Source organism: Numenius arquata, chromosome W (assembly GCF_964106895.1).
Source record: "Numenius arquata chromosome W, bNumArq3.hap1.1, whole genome shotgun sequence".
NCBI lineage: Eukaryota > Metazoa > Chordata > Aves > Charadriiformes > Scolopacidae > Numenius > Numenius arquata.
The window spans coordinates 12,490,906-12,509,329 of NC_133615.1; the positions used below are offsets into that span (position 1 = coordinate 12,490,906).

At 45.1% G+C, this 18,424-nt stretch overlaps 1 protein-coding gene across 2 annotated transcripts in view; it reads right to left on the reverse strand.

Annotated features, from left to right (window-relative positions):
• The window catches only part of LOC141476564 (secretory carrier-associated membrane protein 1-like), an 82,569-nt gene that overhangs the window by 8,033 nt on the left and 56,112 nt on the right, over window positions 1-18,424 (reverse strand). For both annotated transcript variants that reach the window (XM_074165257.1, XM_074165258.1), the window contains 2 exons: window positions 11,385-11,544; window positions 5,128-5,229 (listed from right to left, as the gene is read on the reverse strand). In XM_074165257.1, coding sequence (XP_074021358.1) covers window positions 5,128-5,229; window positions 11,385-11,544 — 262 coding nt within the window. The remainder of the gene's footprint in view (window positions 1-5,127; window positions 5,230-11,384; window positions 11,545-18,424) is intronic.

An 18,424-nucleotide genomic window follows, 5' to 3' on the forward strand; every position in this document is an offset into this window, starting at 1 on the left:
CCTGGTCTCAAAATTGGAAACTCATGGATTCGATGGATGGACCACTCGGTGGATAAGGAACTGGCTGGATGGCCGCACTCAAAGGGTTGTGGTCAACGGCTCAATGTCCAATTGGCGGCCAGTGACGAGTGGAGTTCCTCAGGGGTCGGTACTGGGACCAGTGCTATTTAACATCTTTGTCGGTGACATGGACAGTGGGATAGAGTGCACCCTCAGCAAGTTTGCCGACGACACCAAGCTCGGTGGCTTGATCGACACGCTGGAGGGAAGGGATGCCATCCAGAGGGACCTGGACAGGCTTGAGAAGTGGGCTAGTGCAAACCTCATGAAGTTCAATCAGGCCAAATGCAGGGTCCTGCACCTGGGACATGGCAATCCCAGGCACAAATACAGGTTGGATGGAGAATGGCTGGAGAGCAGCCCTGAGGAGAAGGACTTGGGGGTGTTGGTGGATGGGAAGCTCAACATGAGGCAGCAGTGTGCACTGGCAGCCCAGAAAGCCAACCGCATCCTGGGCTGCATCAAGAGAAGTGTGGCCAGCAGGTCACGGGAGGTGATTCTACCCCTCTACTCTGCTCTCGTGAGACCCCACCTGGAGTACTGTGTCCAGCTTTGGAGTCCTCAACACAGGAAGGACATGGACCTGTTGGAACGGGTCCAGCGGAGGGCCATGAAGATGATCAGAGGGATGGAGCACCTCCCCTATGAAGACAGGCTGAGAGAGCTGGGGTTGTTCAGCCTGGAGAAGAGAAGGCTCCGGGGAGACCTCATAGCAGCCTTCCAATATCTGAAGGGAGCCTACAGGAGAGCTGGAGAGGGGCTCTTTGTCAGGAGATGTAGTGACAGGACAAGGGGTAATGGTTTTAAATTGGAAGAGGGGAGATTTAGATTAGATATTAGGAGGAAATTCTTTACTGTGAGGGTGGTGAGGCACTGGAACAGGTTGCCCAGGGAAGTTGTGGATGCCCCATCCCTGGAGGTGTTTAAGGCCAGGCTGGATGGGGCTTTGAGCAACCTGGTCTAGTGGGAGGTGTCCCTGCCCAGGGCAGGGGGGTTGGAACTCGATGATCTTTAAGGTCACTTCCAACTCTAACCATTCTATGATTCTCTGATTCCAGAGAGGCAAAACTCACCACACTGTGCTGGGCCCTGTCCAGCATCTACCAGACACTGCCTAATATTGTGCAGCATCCTCAGGAGAAGGAGAGGGAAACCCGGCCGACAGGCACTGCGGCTATTCCAACCCCAGTGGCAGGCACTGCAACTGAACCAGAAATCCAACCTGTGCACGTATCAGTTGCCCCTATACAGAAGAAGAAATACACTAAGAAATCACTTTGTTTAGTAAGGGATGATGATGAACCAGGGTCATCACAAGAACGGGAGGAAGAGGCAGAACCAGAGATAATGGGCTGGATGTTCAAAGAAAGAGTCCCTGCCACACATCATGCAAGGGATGCTACATGGAGTAAGTGGATCGCACTGATAACGCAGCGAACTCGAATGGGAAACCCCAGTTGCCCAGGAATTCTGGAAGTGATCATGGACTGACCAGAAGGCAAGGATTTAGGAATGTCACCGGAGGAGGAAGTGACACGTGCAGAAGAGGCCACGCCATATAATAATCTACCAGAAAAGGAGACGAAATATGCCCTGTTCTCTAATGGGTCCTGCTGAATTGCAGGAAAGCATCGAAAGGCGAAGGCTGCTGTGTGAAGTCCTCCAAGAGAAGTTGCAGAAGCCACTGAAGGACAAGGTGAATCGAACCAGTTTGCAGAAGTGAAAGCAATTCAGCTGGCTTTAGACATTGCCGAGTGGGAAAAATGGCCGGTACTTTATCTCTACACCGATTCATGGATGGTGGCAAATGCCCTGTGGGGGTGGTTACGGCAGTGGAAGCAACTGGCAGCGCAGAGGCAAATCCATCTGGGCTGCTGAACTGTGGCAAGATATTGCTGCCCAGATAGAGAATCTGGTTGTGAAAGTACGTCACGTAGATGCCCATGTACCCAAGAGCCGGGCCACTGAGGAACATCAGAACAACCAGCAGGTGGATCGGGCTGCTCGATCAAGTGGCTCAGGTGGATCTGGACTGGCAACATAAGGGTGAACTATTGATAACTTGATGGGCCCATGACTCCTCATGCCATCAAGGAAGAGAGGCCACATATAGATGGGCTCGTGACCAAGGGGTGGATCTGACCATGGACACTATTGCACAGGTTATTCATGAATGAGAGACATGCGCTGCAATCAAGCAAGCTGGAAACAAACCCTGTGCCCCATGCCACCGCCCAGAACACCATCCTGGGCCTTGAAAAGCAAGTCCTGTGGTGACCCAAAGAGAATTGAGTCGGACAACGGGACTCATTTCCGGAACAGCCTCATTGACACCTGGGCCAAAGAGCACGGTATTGAATGGGTCTATCACATTCCCTATCACGCACCAGTCTCTAGGAAGATAGAACGTTACAATGGACTGTTAAAAACTGCACTGAGAGCAAGGGATGGTGGGACTTTAAAACATTGGGATACACATTTGGCAAAGGCCACCTGGCTAGTTAACACCAGGGGATCTACCAACTGAGCTGGCCCTGCCCAGTCAAAACTTCCACGTACTGTGGAAGGAGATAAAGTCCCCATAGTGCACATGAAGAATATGTCAGGGAAGAACGTCTGGGTTAGTCCTGCCTCAGGCAAGGGCAAACCCGTCTGTGGGATTGCCTTTGCTCAAGGACCTGGGTGCAATTGGTGGGTGATGTGGAAGGATGGGGAAGTTCGATGTGTACCACACAGGACCTGATTTTGGGTGAGAATAGCCAATGAATGAAACTGCATGATGTTAATTGCTAAATGACCCTGCCACTGTCCATCTCATTTCTGTAACTGCTATTGGTTGCACTATAGTAAGAATCACCCAAATTAATGACGGATGGACTCTGATGAAAAACCGAGTAAAGTGCAGCAGCAAAGGGACCAGAACTGACCTCAGCAGCTGGCGTCCAGCAACTTCATTGAGATCGACATCTTCAACCCATGGACCATGGGCATGAGCTGCACCGGATACATCAGCCACAAGCCCCAAAAATACAGCATGCAACAGTCCAGCCCCACACACATCATCTTGCATGCCCTGAGGGACTGTTCTAACAGATGGCGCTCGAAGTCATGGATTAAATGAACTCAACGGACATTTTAGAGTGATGGCCCACAGACTAAGGAGATTATACCTGTATGGATATATATGTACATGTATATACATATATGACAGGGGAAAGTGATGACATTTAATTGGAAACTGTAAGATCTGGGCATGGCATGAAATGGTATGGAATAAGGGGTGGATAATGTCTTGGTTCTGGCGGGGATAGGGTTAATTCTCCCCAGGACCTAGCAGGGACACAGGTATTCCATCCCATGTGAGCCATGGCCAGGGGTAGCTGGGAGCTGGCCAGGGGAGGGGGCAGGAAGTCGCTGCTGGGGAGCGGGCTGGGGCGTCCTGGGTCCAGTCCGCAAGCGGTGCTATCATAATCGTCGTTCCTCTCTCAGTGTTATTGTTGTTTCTTGTTCCCTTTCTTGTTCTGTTAAACTGCCTTTGTCCCAACCCACGAGTTTTGCCTTTTTCTTCCCATTCTCCCCTCACGCCGTGGGGGGAGCCCGAGAGAGAGGCTGCCACGTGGTTCTTTGTTGCCGTCTGATGCCAAACCAGGACACTCGTTTACTTGTATCCACAGTGATGCTTTCTCAATTGGGGTTAATATAATTAATTTTTTTCTTAAGTAGATAGTGTCAGATTAATTAAGAGAAAAGATTGCTATATCAGTATTCGAATATTTCCCCATTCTTCAAAATTGAAACACCAACATAAAAGTACAATATCAAACTTGAAGCCACAAAAAGCAGGTTGCCTTAAGAAAAATAAAACATTAAGGCAGAAAAGATTCTTTCACTGAAAAGAACAAAAATTTTCTGTAAATGCAATCAACCTTAAAACTTTCCTCTACTTGTTTCAAATCGCTTTGATATCCCCTGTGTCCAACTGGGCTCTACCACAGAACTCCAAAACTCTAATTAGCATTTTCTGATGATCTGGCTACTTTTCATACCCCTTCCCCAAGTATCCTTAAAAGCAGACTCCACATACTTGGACAGTTGGCCCTCTAAAATTACTTTTTTACTTTGTTCATGTCAATCAAGGTATCTATCAAAAAGCAAAATATTGTATTTGAGAGCAAAAATAATAAACTAGGATTTTTCCCTTACATTCCAGTTCTAAAGCAATGATGTTTTATCTGCCTTATGTACATTTGGATGTTAGCAGAAAACCACTGATATACAGAAATGCCATTACCCAGGTACACTATTGCCAGTCATAGCTCTCCATGCTATCAGCTGGCTACTACAACCATGCTTTTTGTTAATTCAAGTTTGTTGGGCTTTTTTTCCAAGGGTGACTGATTCCCAGTAGTAAATAGTTCCTTGTAAAATCTAAATATTAGACCTTGAAGCTTCAAATAAAAGCTATATATACATAAAAGCTTCAAGTAAAAGCTTATATACTTTTAAGCATGAAAATGAAAAATCTAATGAGGAGCTGACTCGGACAAATGAGCTTTTCAAATAATATCAAAGGTATACCACTATATTCACCCAAATACAACGTTGACTCATTCTTCAAATTTTAGCCATAAATTTAATTAGCAAGTATATTAATATAATTAGAGATTAATTATACAAAATAATATCCAAACAGTATATTATTACAGCCTAATTTATTCTCATTTTCTCTAAGTTTTGCTTATTTCTTTATCCTAAATATAGAACAAATAACATCTCCACACACCACTAAAATAATGTATAAAAGAGTAGTTCAAAGTGGCTTACAATGAAAGATAAAATTTTGACCAGCCTAATAACAGAAGTACCTAACACTCTTGGGATATGTTTCACACACTTTTCCTAGTTAAGAGCACTCCAAAAACACTTTTTTGAGTGTTAAATGTAACAATTCCAGTTACACAAGGGTTTTTTTTAAAAAAACCAAACAGACTGTATTGCAGTTGCTATATCAAATATGTGAATTTTTCTTACAGACTAGTACAATGCTACAGAAAATGGAATACTCACCAGTTTCCCCATCTTTGAAATCCTGCAGCTTGAAGTACATGTACAGCAAACTGACAGATATATACAAAGAAGAACACAAAGAACCTGAATGAACTGTCACTCCTGAAAGAGGGGGGGAAAAATTAAAGCAGCCAGGAAATATACGACTTTTTACAAATACCAAATTAATTTTTTTTTCTGCATTAACTAGAGGAAAAGTGCTTTGATTTATTGATGGTGACTTGAAATACCAGTAATTCTGTGGTTTTGTAGAGTGTTTATTTATAAGAGTTGCTGCTTTTTCTTTAAGATAATATTTTGCCACTTGCACCTCTAACAGAGGTGAGAATAGCAGCAATACACTGATCCTTAGTGTTCTGTTGAGCACACAGCAGGGCCTCTTAGACTAAACATAAAACTTTTGCTACAATGCATGAAGAACAGAAGTCTGCTCCACTTTCAGACTGAAGTTCTCAGCGCTGGCAGGATGGGAAGAAAATATTTTACTTGTAAGAGGAAATAAAATCTAATATGGAATTACTGAAACATAATGCAGATCAGGATACTGAAGCAGCTGTTGTTTAAAAACAAAATATATAAAATATGGTTGCTGTTTAAATTACTAAAATGTCAGCCTGACAAAGGTTGAAAGTGTTAAAAGCCTGTCAAAAACACAAATATAAACATACAGGCAAAATCTCAACAAAGACCTCAACGCATTACTATCAAAACTAATGATCGTACGATATGCTTCCTACCAAATTTCTAAAGGAAGTAAAAATCACTCAAGTCACAGAACCAGATTTTGCCAGTAATACCTCTTTCTGCAAAACAGAATTTGTTCATTTCTATTTATTCAACCAGTTCAGTTCAATAACTATTTCATTTTCAGCTGAACAAACGATTTAAAATTGAATATGCAAGTAGTAGTTTTCCTTTTCCAAACAATAAACATTCACTAAGAAACGCTAAGGATTTACTAGATCTTAAACCCTGAAATATAACATGACACTGAACTCCACCAAATCAGGAATAATAATTTCATATAAAACAACACTACTAAGAGAGGGTGTGTAAGATTTATAATTAGTTAATGAAAGCTATCATTTTAAAATACTGGCAAATCTCTGTATTTTTAATTTATCTCAATTTGCACCCACATTGTAACCCAAGTCATGAACAAAAGTTAAACTAGTAAATGAAAAATACTCTTCTCATTTTTTAGCCTTAAGGATGCAAGAATTTAGCGTATGAGCAAATGCATATATGATTCCTCAAGGATGTGTGGGTACAGCAGTATCTCCTTGGTTAGCAAAAAGAAACATCTCATTTAGTCTAAAGGTTATGCTCAACTGCAACTTATGGCTATCAATCTTTCCCTACAAAAATTAGTACATTTAAACTGAGACACTCCTGATTCATTTCAATGTAAACAAAAATAATTCCCAAGAAATACTGTAAGAGTGCAGGAATTTAGAATCTCTACACACTGATTTTCACCCCAAAAAAGTTCAATTTTGCATGCAAACTAAGCATTCTATTTTTAAAGACTAAGATATCACACCTCAAGCTTGTGAAATCTGAAAAATCCAGATTGCTAAAAGCTAGGAAAAATACTGGAGTTTGATTACTATATACCTGGTCTACTCATTCTTAAGAATCTCATTCTACTTCAATTACAGACACTGCAGGTCAATTAAGAATATAAGATTTTTTAAGTGTAGAGTTTTATGAAGTTCATTCAGGAAGCCAAAAATTGAAGACACCCTTAACTATTAATCTGCTTGTGAAGGGATAGATTTAATGGGAATTTTCCTTAAAATTGTTATCACCCCAGTACAAAGTTAAATATTTCCTACAACTATTATGCCAATGGTAGAAGCTATAAAGGGAAGGGGAGGGGAGGGGAGAGACCGAAAGTTAAAGCATGGATAAATTAAGGCATTGATCACCTCTCTAGGAAGCCTGTTCCAGTGTTTGACCACCCTCTCAGTAAAGAAATGCTTCCTAATGTCAACTCTGAACCTCCCTTGATGCAGCTTTGAACCGTTCTCACCAGCACCGATCAGCACCTCCCTCTCCACTTCCCCTCCTCAGGAAGCTGCAGAGAGCAATGAGGTCACCCCTCAGCCTCCTTTTCTCCAAACTAGACAACCCCAGAGTCCTTAGCCGCTCCTCATAGGACATTCCTTCCAGCCCTTTCACCAGCTTTGTTGCCCTCCTCTGGATGCATTCAAGTACCTGAACATCCTTCTTAAATTGTGGGGCCCAGAACTGCACACAGTACTTAAGGTAAGGCCGCACCAATGCTGAATACAGTGGGATAATCACCTCTCTTGACCAGCTGGTTATACTGCGTTTGATGCACCCCAGGAAGCAGTTTGCCCTCTTGGCTGTCAGGGCACACTGCTGGCTCATATTGAGCCTGCTGTCAACCAGCACCCCCTTTCTGCAGGGCTGCTCTCCAGCCACTCTTCTCCCAATTTATACTTGTGTCCAGTGTTACTCTGTCCCAGGTGCAGGATCCGGCATTTGGACTTGTTAAATTTAATGCCACTGATGATTGCCCAATGCTCCAATCTACTTAGATGCCTCTGCAAGGCATCTTGTCCCTCAAGAGAGTCAAAAGCACCTCCCAGTTTAGTATCATCGGCAAACTTGCTAATGGTGCATTCAACTCCTGCATCCAGATCATTGATATAAACATTGAACAGAACTGGCCCTAGAATTGAGCACCGGGACATCAAGAAGGACATCAAATTAGTTAAACAGGACTTTCCATTTGTGAACTCACGTTGACTGTGCCTGATGATTGCATTGTTCTTTAAATGCCTTTCAATAGTGCCCAGTATGATCTTCTCCTTTCCACATGGCAGAGGACCATGGCGCCTGTGCGCTCTGCACGCACCACTTCTGAAGCAGCTTCCCAGCCGGAGCTCCTGTGGGAACATGCTGCCACTCAGACATCGGGCTGCAGGGTGTGTGCCCTGCTCTTATGCCAGTGTCAGATGGCATTGGTGGGCACGTCTGTGGGAGATGGGCCCAGGTAGAAGAGCTCCTCTGATTAGTGATGGAGCTCAGGAAGGAGGTAAGTAAGTTGAGGAAAATCAAGGAATGCGAGAGGGAGAAGGACTGCCAGAGTTGCACCCTGCCTCCCATAACAGAAATCAAGCAGGCAGGCAGAGTCCCTTCTACAGAGAACTCTCTGTCCTCTCTCTGCCAGGCTGAAGATGGTAACTTAGAGGATAGGGGGCTGTGGGAATAAGTTCCTGCCCAACGAAGCAGGCGTGTCTCCCCAGGAACTCCCCCACCTCCCCAGGTACCTTTAAAAAACAAATATGAGGCTCTCCAAAGGGAACCCAATCATGATGGGAAGGGTAATTCGCTGTCTACAGAGGTGTCGCCAGGGTGCCCACTTCTCTGGGCAGCCCATTCCAATGCTTGATAATCCTTTCAGTGTAAAAATTCTTCCTAATATTCAACCTGAACCTCCCCTGGTGCAACTTGAGGCCGTTTCCTCTTGTCCTATCACCTCTGACTTGGGAGAAAAGACCGACCCCCGCCTCTCTACAACCTCCTTTCAGGTAGTTGTAGAGAGCGATAAGGTCTCCCCTCAGCCTCCTTTTCTCCAGGCTGAACAACCCCAGCTCCCTCAGCCGCTCCTCATAAGACTTACTCTCCAGACCCCTCACCAGCTTCGTTGCCCTTCTCTGGACCTGCTCCAGCACCTCAATGTCTTTTTTGTGGTAAGGGGCCCAAAACTGGACACAGCACTCGAGGTGGGGCCTCACCAGTGCCCAGTACAGGGGGACGCTCACCTCTCGAGTCCTACTCACCACACTGTTCCTGACACAGGCCAAGATACTGTTGGCCTTCTTGGCCACCTGGGCACACTGCTGGCTCATGTTCAGCCGACAGTCGACCAACACCCCCAGGTCCTTTTCTGCCAGGCAGCTCCAGCCACTCTGCCCCAAGCCTGTAGCGCTGCATGGCATTGGTGTGACACAATGGCAGGACCCGGCACTTGGCCTTATTGAACCTCATCCCATTGGCCTCAGCCCATCGATCCAGCCTGTCCAGATCCCTCTGCAAAGCCTTTCTACCCTCCAGCAGGTCGACACTCCCACCCAACTTGGTGTCATCTGCAAACTGACTGAGGGTGCACTCGATCCCCTTGTCCAGATCACTGATAAAGATGTTGAAGAGAACCAGCCCCAGTACCGAGCCCTGGGGGACTCCACTCGTGACCGGCCGCCATCTGGATTTAACTCCATTCACCACCACTCTCTGGGCCTGGCCTCCAGCCAGTTTTTAACCCAGTAGAGAGTACTCCCATCCAAGCCATGGGTAGCCAGTTTCTCCAGGAGGATACTGTGGGAGACTGCATCAAAGGCCTTACTGAAGTCCAGGTAAACAATGTCCACAGCCTTTCCCTCATCCACCAAGCAGGTCACTTTGTCATAGAAGGAGATCAGGTTTGTCAAGCAGGACCTGCCCCTCATGAACCTGGGCTGGCTGGGCCTGATCGCCTGGGCGTCCTTTATGCTCTGCATAATGGCACTCAGGATGATCTGTTCCATGACCTTCCCAGGCACCGAGGTCAGACTGACAGGCCTGGAGTTCCCCAGATCATCCTTCCGACCCTTCTTGTGGATGGGCGTCACATTTGCTAGACGCCAGTCAGCTGGGACCTCCCCAGTTTGCCAGGACTGCTGGTAAATGATGGAAAGTGGCTCTGCAAGCACTTCTGCCTGAGATTGTTGGTTTGCGTCTGTTTGTGGGTGGGTGTGGTGTGTGGTTGTGGGTGTTTGTTTTGGTTTTGGTTTGGTTTTGGTGTTTGGGTTTTTTTGTTGTTGGTTGGACTCGATGATCTCAAAGGTCCCTTCCAACCAAGAAGATTCTGTGATTCTGCCAGCTCCCTCAGTACCCTTGGGTGGATCCCATCTGGCCCCATAGACTTGTTTGTATCTAGGTGTTGGAGCAGGTCCCTCACCACCTCCCTCTTGTTGACTGACACAACACTGGCCAGTTTCAACTCTAGTTCAGCTTTGGCCTTTCATGTCTTCTCCCTGCACATGCAAGCCACAGCTCAGCAATCCTCCTGCAAAGCCTGACCTTGCTTCCTGAGATCATACAATTTCTTTTTCCTCTTGAGTTCCATCAGCTGTTCAAACAAGCTGGTCTTCTGCCCCGCTTGCTTGACTTGTGACACAATGGGATTGCCTGCTTCTATGCTTTTTAAAAGGTGGTTCTTAAAAGCTGACCAGCACTCATGGACTCCTAAGCCCCCAAAAGCAGATTCCCAGGGTACTCTGCTAAGTAGCTCCCTGAATAGCTTAAAGTTTACTCTCCTGAAGTCCAGGGTAGCAACTCTGCTGACCTTTTTTCTCATTACACTGAAAATTTTAAACTCAAACATTTTGTGATCACTGCAGCCAAGACAGCCACCTAACATCACATCTCCCACGAGTCCTTCTCTATTCACAAATAGCAAGTCTAGGAGGGCATCTCTTTCCTGGTTGGCTCCCTGAGTACTTGTGTCAAGAAGTTATCTTCCACAAACTTCAGGACTTTCCAGGACCTGCTCGTCACAGCAGTATAGTATTCCCAGTTGATGTCTGGGAAGTTGAAATCTCCCATAAGGACAAGGGCTACTGATCCTGAAATTTCTCCTAATTGCCTATAGAATAACTCATCGGTTCTTACATCCTGGCTGGGCAATAGGTAGTAGACACCCACTATGACATCTCCTTTGTTTTCCATCCCCCTAATCCTCACCCAGAGGCTTTCAACCACATCATCACTAACTGTAAGGGCTGTACAATCGAACCTCTTCCTTACATCCGGTGCGACTCATCCACATCACCTGCCCTGCCTATCCCTCCTGAACAGCCTGTAGCCCTCCACCCCAGCACTCCAGTTGTGGGACTCATTCCACCAAGTCTTGCTAATACCAATGATATCATAGCTCTGGGAACTGATCAGTGCTTCCAGTTAATCCTGCTTGTTTCTCATACTGCGTGTGTTGGTGTACAAGCATTTCAGATGTGCCCCCGAAACTTCTGTGCTCCCAGGAGCAAATATTTTTAAAGATATTTCTAACTGTTGCCATCAACATTTCAGATAAAGCAACTGAATTAATGGCAAACATTTTACTTGTTTCTAATGAAATCGTATTAAAGGATTATCATGATAAACAAGCAAATTCTAGAATGTTAATGCATTTCAACAAGTGTAGCATTTTTTAAAAATGTCTTAAGTCAAACTGAAGTTCTTACCTGAAAGCTCCGTAAAGTGGTCTGTACCAGCAGACAAAAGAACAAGGGGTAAAAAGCAAGAACCAGAGGATACTCAATCCAAAATCAACTCCTCGTGTAGTGTCAATGTAAAACCAGGCCAAACATCCAAAGATATTAAGAAACAGTGTCACTGTATGGACTGTAGAGGCAAAAGCAAAAAAGTCCTAATGAAATTATGTTCATACAATAAATTATTACAGCTATTAAAGTAATACCCAAACCATGCATTTTTAAACAAAACATAAGCATGCTGACAATAAATCAATATCCTCTCTCAGCAATAAGCTGATTTTTATTATTTTCTAACTTTCAGGTTAAAGCCAGTATTCACAAGTGAAAGTACTGAAGATGAAAATTCAAGTAGTATAAGGTGTATAGTGAAGAAAAAAAAATCCATCACAAAATATTTTCAAACCTAAAATGATGAAAAAAAGTTTCGACAACTGCAATATTTGATACTTCTACAGTAATTACTGCATATAGATATTTGCACATTTTTTAACATCCTGGTTATTTATTTTCTCTTACAATCAGGCAAGTAAATGAGTGTAGGACTGTCAGCCTTAATATTACAATAGAAAAATATTGGATTTTTTTTTAGAGAAAAGCTTATAAATTATATAAAATACATCATAAATGTAGCACTGTACACATTCTCATTTGAAAGGGAATTTTTTTTTAAAAAAAATCTTTTAATGAAAAGCTCTTTGTCTTACATTTAGTAAAGCAAAAAAATCCTACCTAGTAAAAATGTTTCTCATTAAAACATGATCTGCAAGAAGCTGTTCTAGATCCTCTAATACATGCTGCATATTCAAATATTTCTTATAACATTGGTCTTAAACATCTGCCTTTTTAGTGTTCAGTTTGCTCAATACTGACATTTTCTCATTGGTAGATATTGTTACAGGTTAACTACTGAATTTCTACTAAAGAAATGCATCGGCATTACAATTTCATAGTTTATTTCAAATATATTTAGTTCTTGGAACAGAAAAAGATACAGCAGTAGTAAGAAACATTACAACTACTACCTTCATACTGTCTGGCACAGAAGTTAGTTGTGTCAAACTTAAAAGATGAACATGAATTTCTATCTTTGTTCTGATTCAGGAGTGATTTTGCTGTCTCAGAGCACAGTTTCTATCCTTGTGGACCAGGATAAAGGAGAATATTTAAAACTGAGAGAGTACAAGCAGCTCCTTACAGCAATGATTTTTTTATTTAAGTCCAAAGAAACATTCTAGTCATTCTACTGAAAAGTAAGGTTAACAGAAGAGTCATAGAATCATAGAATGGTTTGGGTTGGAAGGGACGTCTAGTCCAACCTCTCTGCAATGAGCAGGGACATCTTCAACTATATCAGGTTGCTCAGAGCCCCATCCAACCTGACCTTGAATGTTTCCAGGGATGGGACATATACAACCTCAATGGGCAACCTGTTCCAGTGTTTCATCACCCTTATTGTAAAAAATGTCTTCCTTATACCTAGTCTTAATCTATCCTCTTTTAGCTTAAAACCATTACCCCTTGTCCTATCGCTACAGGCCCTGCTAAAAAGTCTGTCCCACATCTTTCTTATAAGCCCCCTTTAAGTGCTGAAAGGCCCCAATAAGGTGTCCTCAGAGCCTTCTCTTCTCTAGGCTGAACAACCCTAACTCTCTAAATATTTTCTCATAGGAGAGGTGTTCTACCCTCTGATAATTTTTGTGACCATCCTCTGGACCCACTCCAACTGGTCCATGTCTTTCCTGTACTGAGGACACGAGCTGGACAGAGTACTCCAGGTGGGGTCTCACGAGAGCTGAGTAGAGGGGTAGAATCACTTCCCTCAACCTGCTGGCAATGCTTCTTTTGATGCAGCCCAGGATGTGGTTGGCTTTCTGGGCTGTGAGTGCACATTGTCAGCTCATGTCCAGCTTTTCATCCACCAGTACCCCCAAGTCCTCAGCAGGGCTTCTCTCGACTCCTTCATCCCCCAGTCTGTATTGATACTGGGGGTTACCCCAACCCAGGTGCAGGACCCTGAACTTGGCCTTGTTGAACCTCATGAGGTTCACAGGGGCCCACTTCTCAATCTTGTCCAGGTCCCTCTGGATGCCGTCCTGTCCCTCAGGTGTGTCAACTGCACCACTCAGCTTGGTGTCATCCACAAATTTGCTGAGCGTGCACTCGATCCCACTATGTTGTTGATGAAGATATTAAACAGTACTGGTCCCAGTACAGATCCCTGAGGGACACCACTTGTCACTGATGTCCATCCGGACATTGAGCCGTTGACTACTACCCTCTGGATACAACCATCCAGCCAGTTCCTCATCCACCGAACAGTCTACCCATGAAATCCATATCTCTCCAACTTACAGAGAAGGATGTTGGGGGAGACGGTGTCAAAGGGCCTTACAGAAGTCCAGAGAGATGATATCTATTGCTCTTCCCTTGTCCACTGATGTAGTCACTCCAGCATAGAAGGCCACTAGGTTGGTCAGGCAGGACTTGCCCTTGGTGGAGCCACGCTGGCTGTCTCGAATCACCTCCCTGTCCTCCATGTGCCTTAGCATAGCCTCCAGGAGGATCTGTTCCATGATCTTCCCAGGCACAGAGGTGAGGCTGACAGGTCGGTAGTTCCCAGGGTCCTCCTTTTCACCCTTTTTAAAAATGGGTGCAATGTTCCCTTTTTTTCCAGTCACCAGGGTCTTCACCTGACTGCCATGACTTTTCAAATATCATGGAGAGTGGCTTGGCAACTACATCAGTCAATTCCCTCAGGACTCTGGGATGCATCTTGTCAGATCCCATAGGCTTCTGTACGTTCAGTTTCCTCAGGTGGTCACGAACCTGATCTTTTACAGTGGGAGGGACTTTGCTCCCCTAGTCCCTGCCTTCAGGTCCATCCACTCAAGAGGTGTTGCTAGTGAAGACCGAGGCAAAAATGTTGTTGAGTACCTTAGCCTTCTCCTTGTCTGTTGTTACCAGTTTGCCAGTCGTGTTCTTCGGGGGGGGGGGGGTGTGTGTGTACACTTTCTTTTATCTTCCTTTTCTGGTTGACATACCTGTAGAAGCCCTTCTTGTTATTCTTAGCATCCCTTGCCAAGTTCAGCTCCAGTCACGCCTTGACCTTCCTGACCCCATCCCTACACAACCGGGCAGTGTCCCTATACCCTTCCCAGGATACCTGTCCCTGCTTGAATTGCCTGTGCAGTTCCTTCTTGCCTTTTATTTTGACCAGCAGGTCCTGACTCACCCATGCCAGTCTCTTGCCTTTCTTGCTTGATTTCTTACACCTGGGGATCAAGAGCTCTGATGCTCTATGGAAAGCATCCTTAAAAATCTGCCAGCTCTGTTCTGCCCCCTTGTCCCTGAGGATCCTTTCCCAGGGGGTTCTTTTGACTAACTCCTTGAATAGCTGGAGGTTTGCTTTCCTAAAATTGTGTGATCACTGCAGCCCAGGCTGCCTCCAATCTTGACATCCCTGATGAGCTCACTTGCATTGGTGACTATCAGGTCCAGTATCGCATCCCCTCGGGTAGGGCTATTTCCTGTCTTAAGAAGTTATCATTGAGGCACTCCAGGAACCTCCTGCATTGTCTACAGCTCACCATGCTGTTTTTCCAGCAGATGTCAGGGTGGTTGAAATCCCCCAGCAGGACGAGAGCCTTCGAGCGTGATGCCTCCTGTAGTTGGAGTAAGAAGGCTTCATCAGTAGGCTCCCCTTGATTAGGCAGCCTGTAGTAGACACCAACCACAAGGTTCTTCTTGCCTTGGTCTCCAAGTCCTACCCATAAGCTTTTGACTTCCTCTTAGCTATTCTTTAGGGACATGTCTTCACACTCTATCCATTCCTTAACATAGAGGGCAACACCTCTGCCCCTCCTCCCTTGCCTGTCCCTTCTGAACAGCTTGTAGCCATCAATAGCCACACTCCAGTCATAGGATTCGTCCCACCAGGTTTCAGTGATGGCCACTACATCATAGCTTTCCAGCAGCATGGTAGCTTCCATCTCCTCCTGTTTGTTGCTCATGCTGTGTGCATTGGCATAGAGGCTCTTCAGCTGGGCTGTCAGCCATGTCACCTTCTTAGAGGAACATCCCATAATTCTTTTGAGGTATTTCACTGTGTTTCCCTGTTGGCTCCTATTACCTCAGGAGCCCCTGTCTCATCTCCATAAGACTTCAAATGTGCTGCAGTGTAGCCAGCAAGTCTCAGAGCAACAAGCTGAGGTTCCTCGCTAGCACCCAGTCCCTCAAACCTTGGTGTGTCATCCCACGGCTTGTCATGGGCAAGCCTGATATTATTCCCCTCCCCCTTCAAGTCTAGTTTAAAGCTCTGTCAATCAGCCCCATTAGCTCATAAGCAAAGACCCTCTTCCCCCTTTCAGAAAGATGAATCTCATCTGATGACAGCAGGCCTGGTGCCGTGTAGGCCATTCCATTATCAAAACCCCCAAAATTCTGGTGGTGACACCAGCCATGAAGCCATGTATCAATAGACTAGGTCCGTCTGTTTCTTCCAATATTGCTGCCTGCAAGTGGAAGGAGAGAGGAAAAAATTACCTGTGCTCTGGATTTCCTTATCAACCATCCCAAGGCTCTGAAGTCTCTTTTGATCACCCTTGGACTGATAATAGTCTGAGGGCCATACCAGGCTAGGAAGTTTCCTAGTGAACCTAGTTTCCTTAACCCAAGCCCCAGGGAGGCAGCAGAAGGGAGTCACCTACAACTATAACCTGTCTTTTCTTCCTTGTGGAGGTGGTCGTGGTACAGGGAGTATGCCTTTCTGACCTTGGCAACACCTCTGGTGTAGATGGACCATCATCCACATCATCAGTTGACTGACCTTCCACATCCAGAGCCTCATACCTGTTGTACAGAGGCATCTGGGAACGTAAGGTAGGCAGACAGGGGGTTCACCTGCTGCCCTGAGTGTAGTCTTGCCTCCATTCACTCCTTTCCTTTAAGTTTCTGCCTTCAGCCTGTCAGGGGGGAAGATACAGGATCCCCTTGATCTTGTTTTTTTTTCTGGTGGATGTTCCTGTTTCTGTCTCAGGGAGGGCAGAGCATGGTTCCACCAGTCTATCTTTTTCTCAGGCTCCCTGATGGTCCTTAACCTTTCTACTACTTCTCATAGCTCTGCCACCAGGCTGAGCCAATAGTGTATTTGGTTACACCTCACACAGGTATTCTCACTACTGCCATCTGTTACCAATGAAAGGCTCTGGCACTCCCTGCAGCCTGAGACCTCGGTGGCTGCATGTTTTTGTGGGAGCTCTGTCTGGGTTGCCACATTAGTTCTGGTGAATGCAGAAGACATAGCTTTCTGCCGGGTGGATACCATAGCTTAAGCTCCTTATGGGAGGGTGATGACCACTAACTGGACTCACCTTTTCAGCTGGGAGGGTGATGACGCCCTTCCTGTGTGTCCTTCCACACAAACTGTCACACAAACTGCCATGCCATGCTCTGGTCACTAGCCCTTTCTAGGCTGCTTTCTATAGGTGTGGGGGTGGCCACAGTTACTCTGGCAATACCCAGGCCTCATCAGCATCTCTCACGAGAGCTGCTGGCTCCTAGCGGGGCTCTTCGCTGCCCTGCTGTTTCCCTGCCTCAGGAAACCCTCCTGTACAACAAGATCTGCCTTGGCTCCAGAGCAGCTTGCCTCAGCTTTGACTGTAAAGGACTAGCAAGGTAATAAAGATTCTGAAAAAGACTTAAAAGATCTTTGCTCCCCCCTTAACTAGTACTTAAATAAGCCCTAAATCAACTTAGTGGAAAAAAATCTTCAAGAAAAATGCCCACATCAATGCATAAAGGACTGAAGGAACTCAAAACACATTTCCTTCAAACAAATCATATTTTCCTCCAAGAGTCACCAGAAACAGAAAACTTTGTACTTTTAAATAAAGAGTATTTAATGCATCTACATATCTGTCTGGGTTTGAGGTAGAACAGAAACAATTTTCTTTTCAGTAATTTTACTTTTCAGTTAAGTCTCTTCTAACTGATTGTACTCTCTGAAATTAACGGCATGTTTTTCAGACAGTCTCTGCTTCTAGCAGTGATAATGACTGATGTTTATAGTTAATACCAAGGAATGGTGTGCAGAGAGGCCCTTGCTTATACTTATTGCTATAACAACCAAGGTCAGCTAACTTTGTTATTTGCCCCATTGGAGGGTTGGAAGCGCAAAAGAGTAGAGGGGTCCCGCCTGCGGGGAGAAGCAGACAGGACAGGTGACCCAAACTTGACCAACAGGGTATTCCTGCATCGTGCTCAGTATAAAGCTGAGGGGTCAAAGGGGTCAGCCTCTCTCTTCAACGGCCAGTGTCTGAGGAGGACTCCAGTCCATGTGTTCCTGAATCCAGTTTCCATCTGCTGCTGAGTCCAGTCTGGGATTTTCCCACTGCCTGCTGGTGACATGATCATCATCCTGGGAGCTCGATATTGGTTTTGTATATATTTCATTATTTTCTTATTAATATTATTATTATATTTTTAATTGTTAATATTTCATTAAAGCTGGTTTAGGTTTTTTCAACCCATAAGTCTCTCTCCCTTATTCTCTCTTCCTTCCCTTCTGGATTGCCCTTCTGGGAAGGAAGAGGGGCTAACAGAGTACATCTGTCGTTCATTTAGTGGCCAGCCCAGCCGAACACTTCAACAGATTAATTGGTGCCCAATAATAATTGGGGCTCGACCAGGGCTCTGACAGATTGCCTGAATAGTTCGAATTCTGGTTTGCTCAGTTGAGAGAGTATCAGATTTTTCCTTTGAGAGTCCTGACGAGTTGGAAATTAAAACAGACAGCTCACATCATGTTGTTCTTGAGCGAAATATTATATTATGCCTGTAAGAGAAAACCTGTAATTTCCATTTCGAGTGTTTGAGCCACGGGGTGGTGTAAGAGATGACTCGTAATTTCTCCTAAGCAAACCAGCCTGAAGAGATTTTTAATGTCTCAAACACTCACAGTACCAGGCCTTCTGCTCAAGGAACTGATAACACCTGGTTATCTCTGGTAT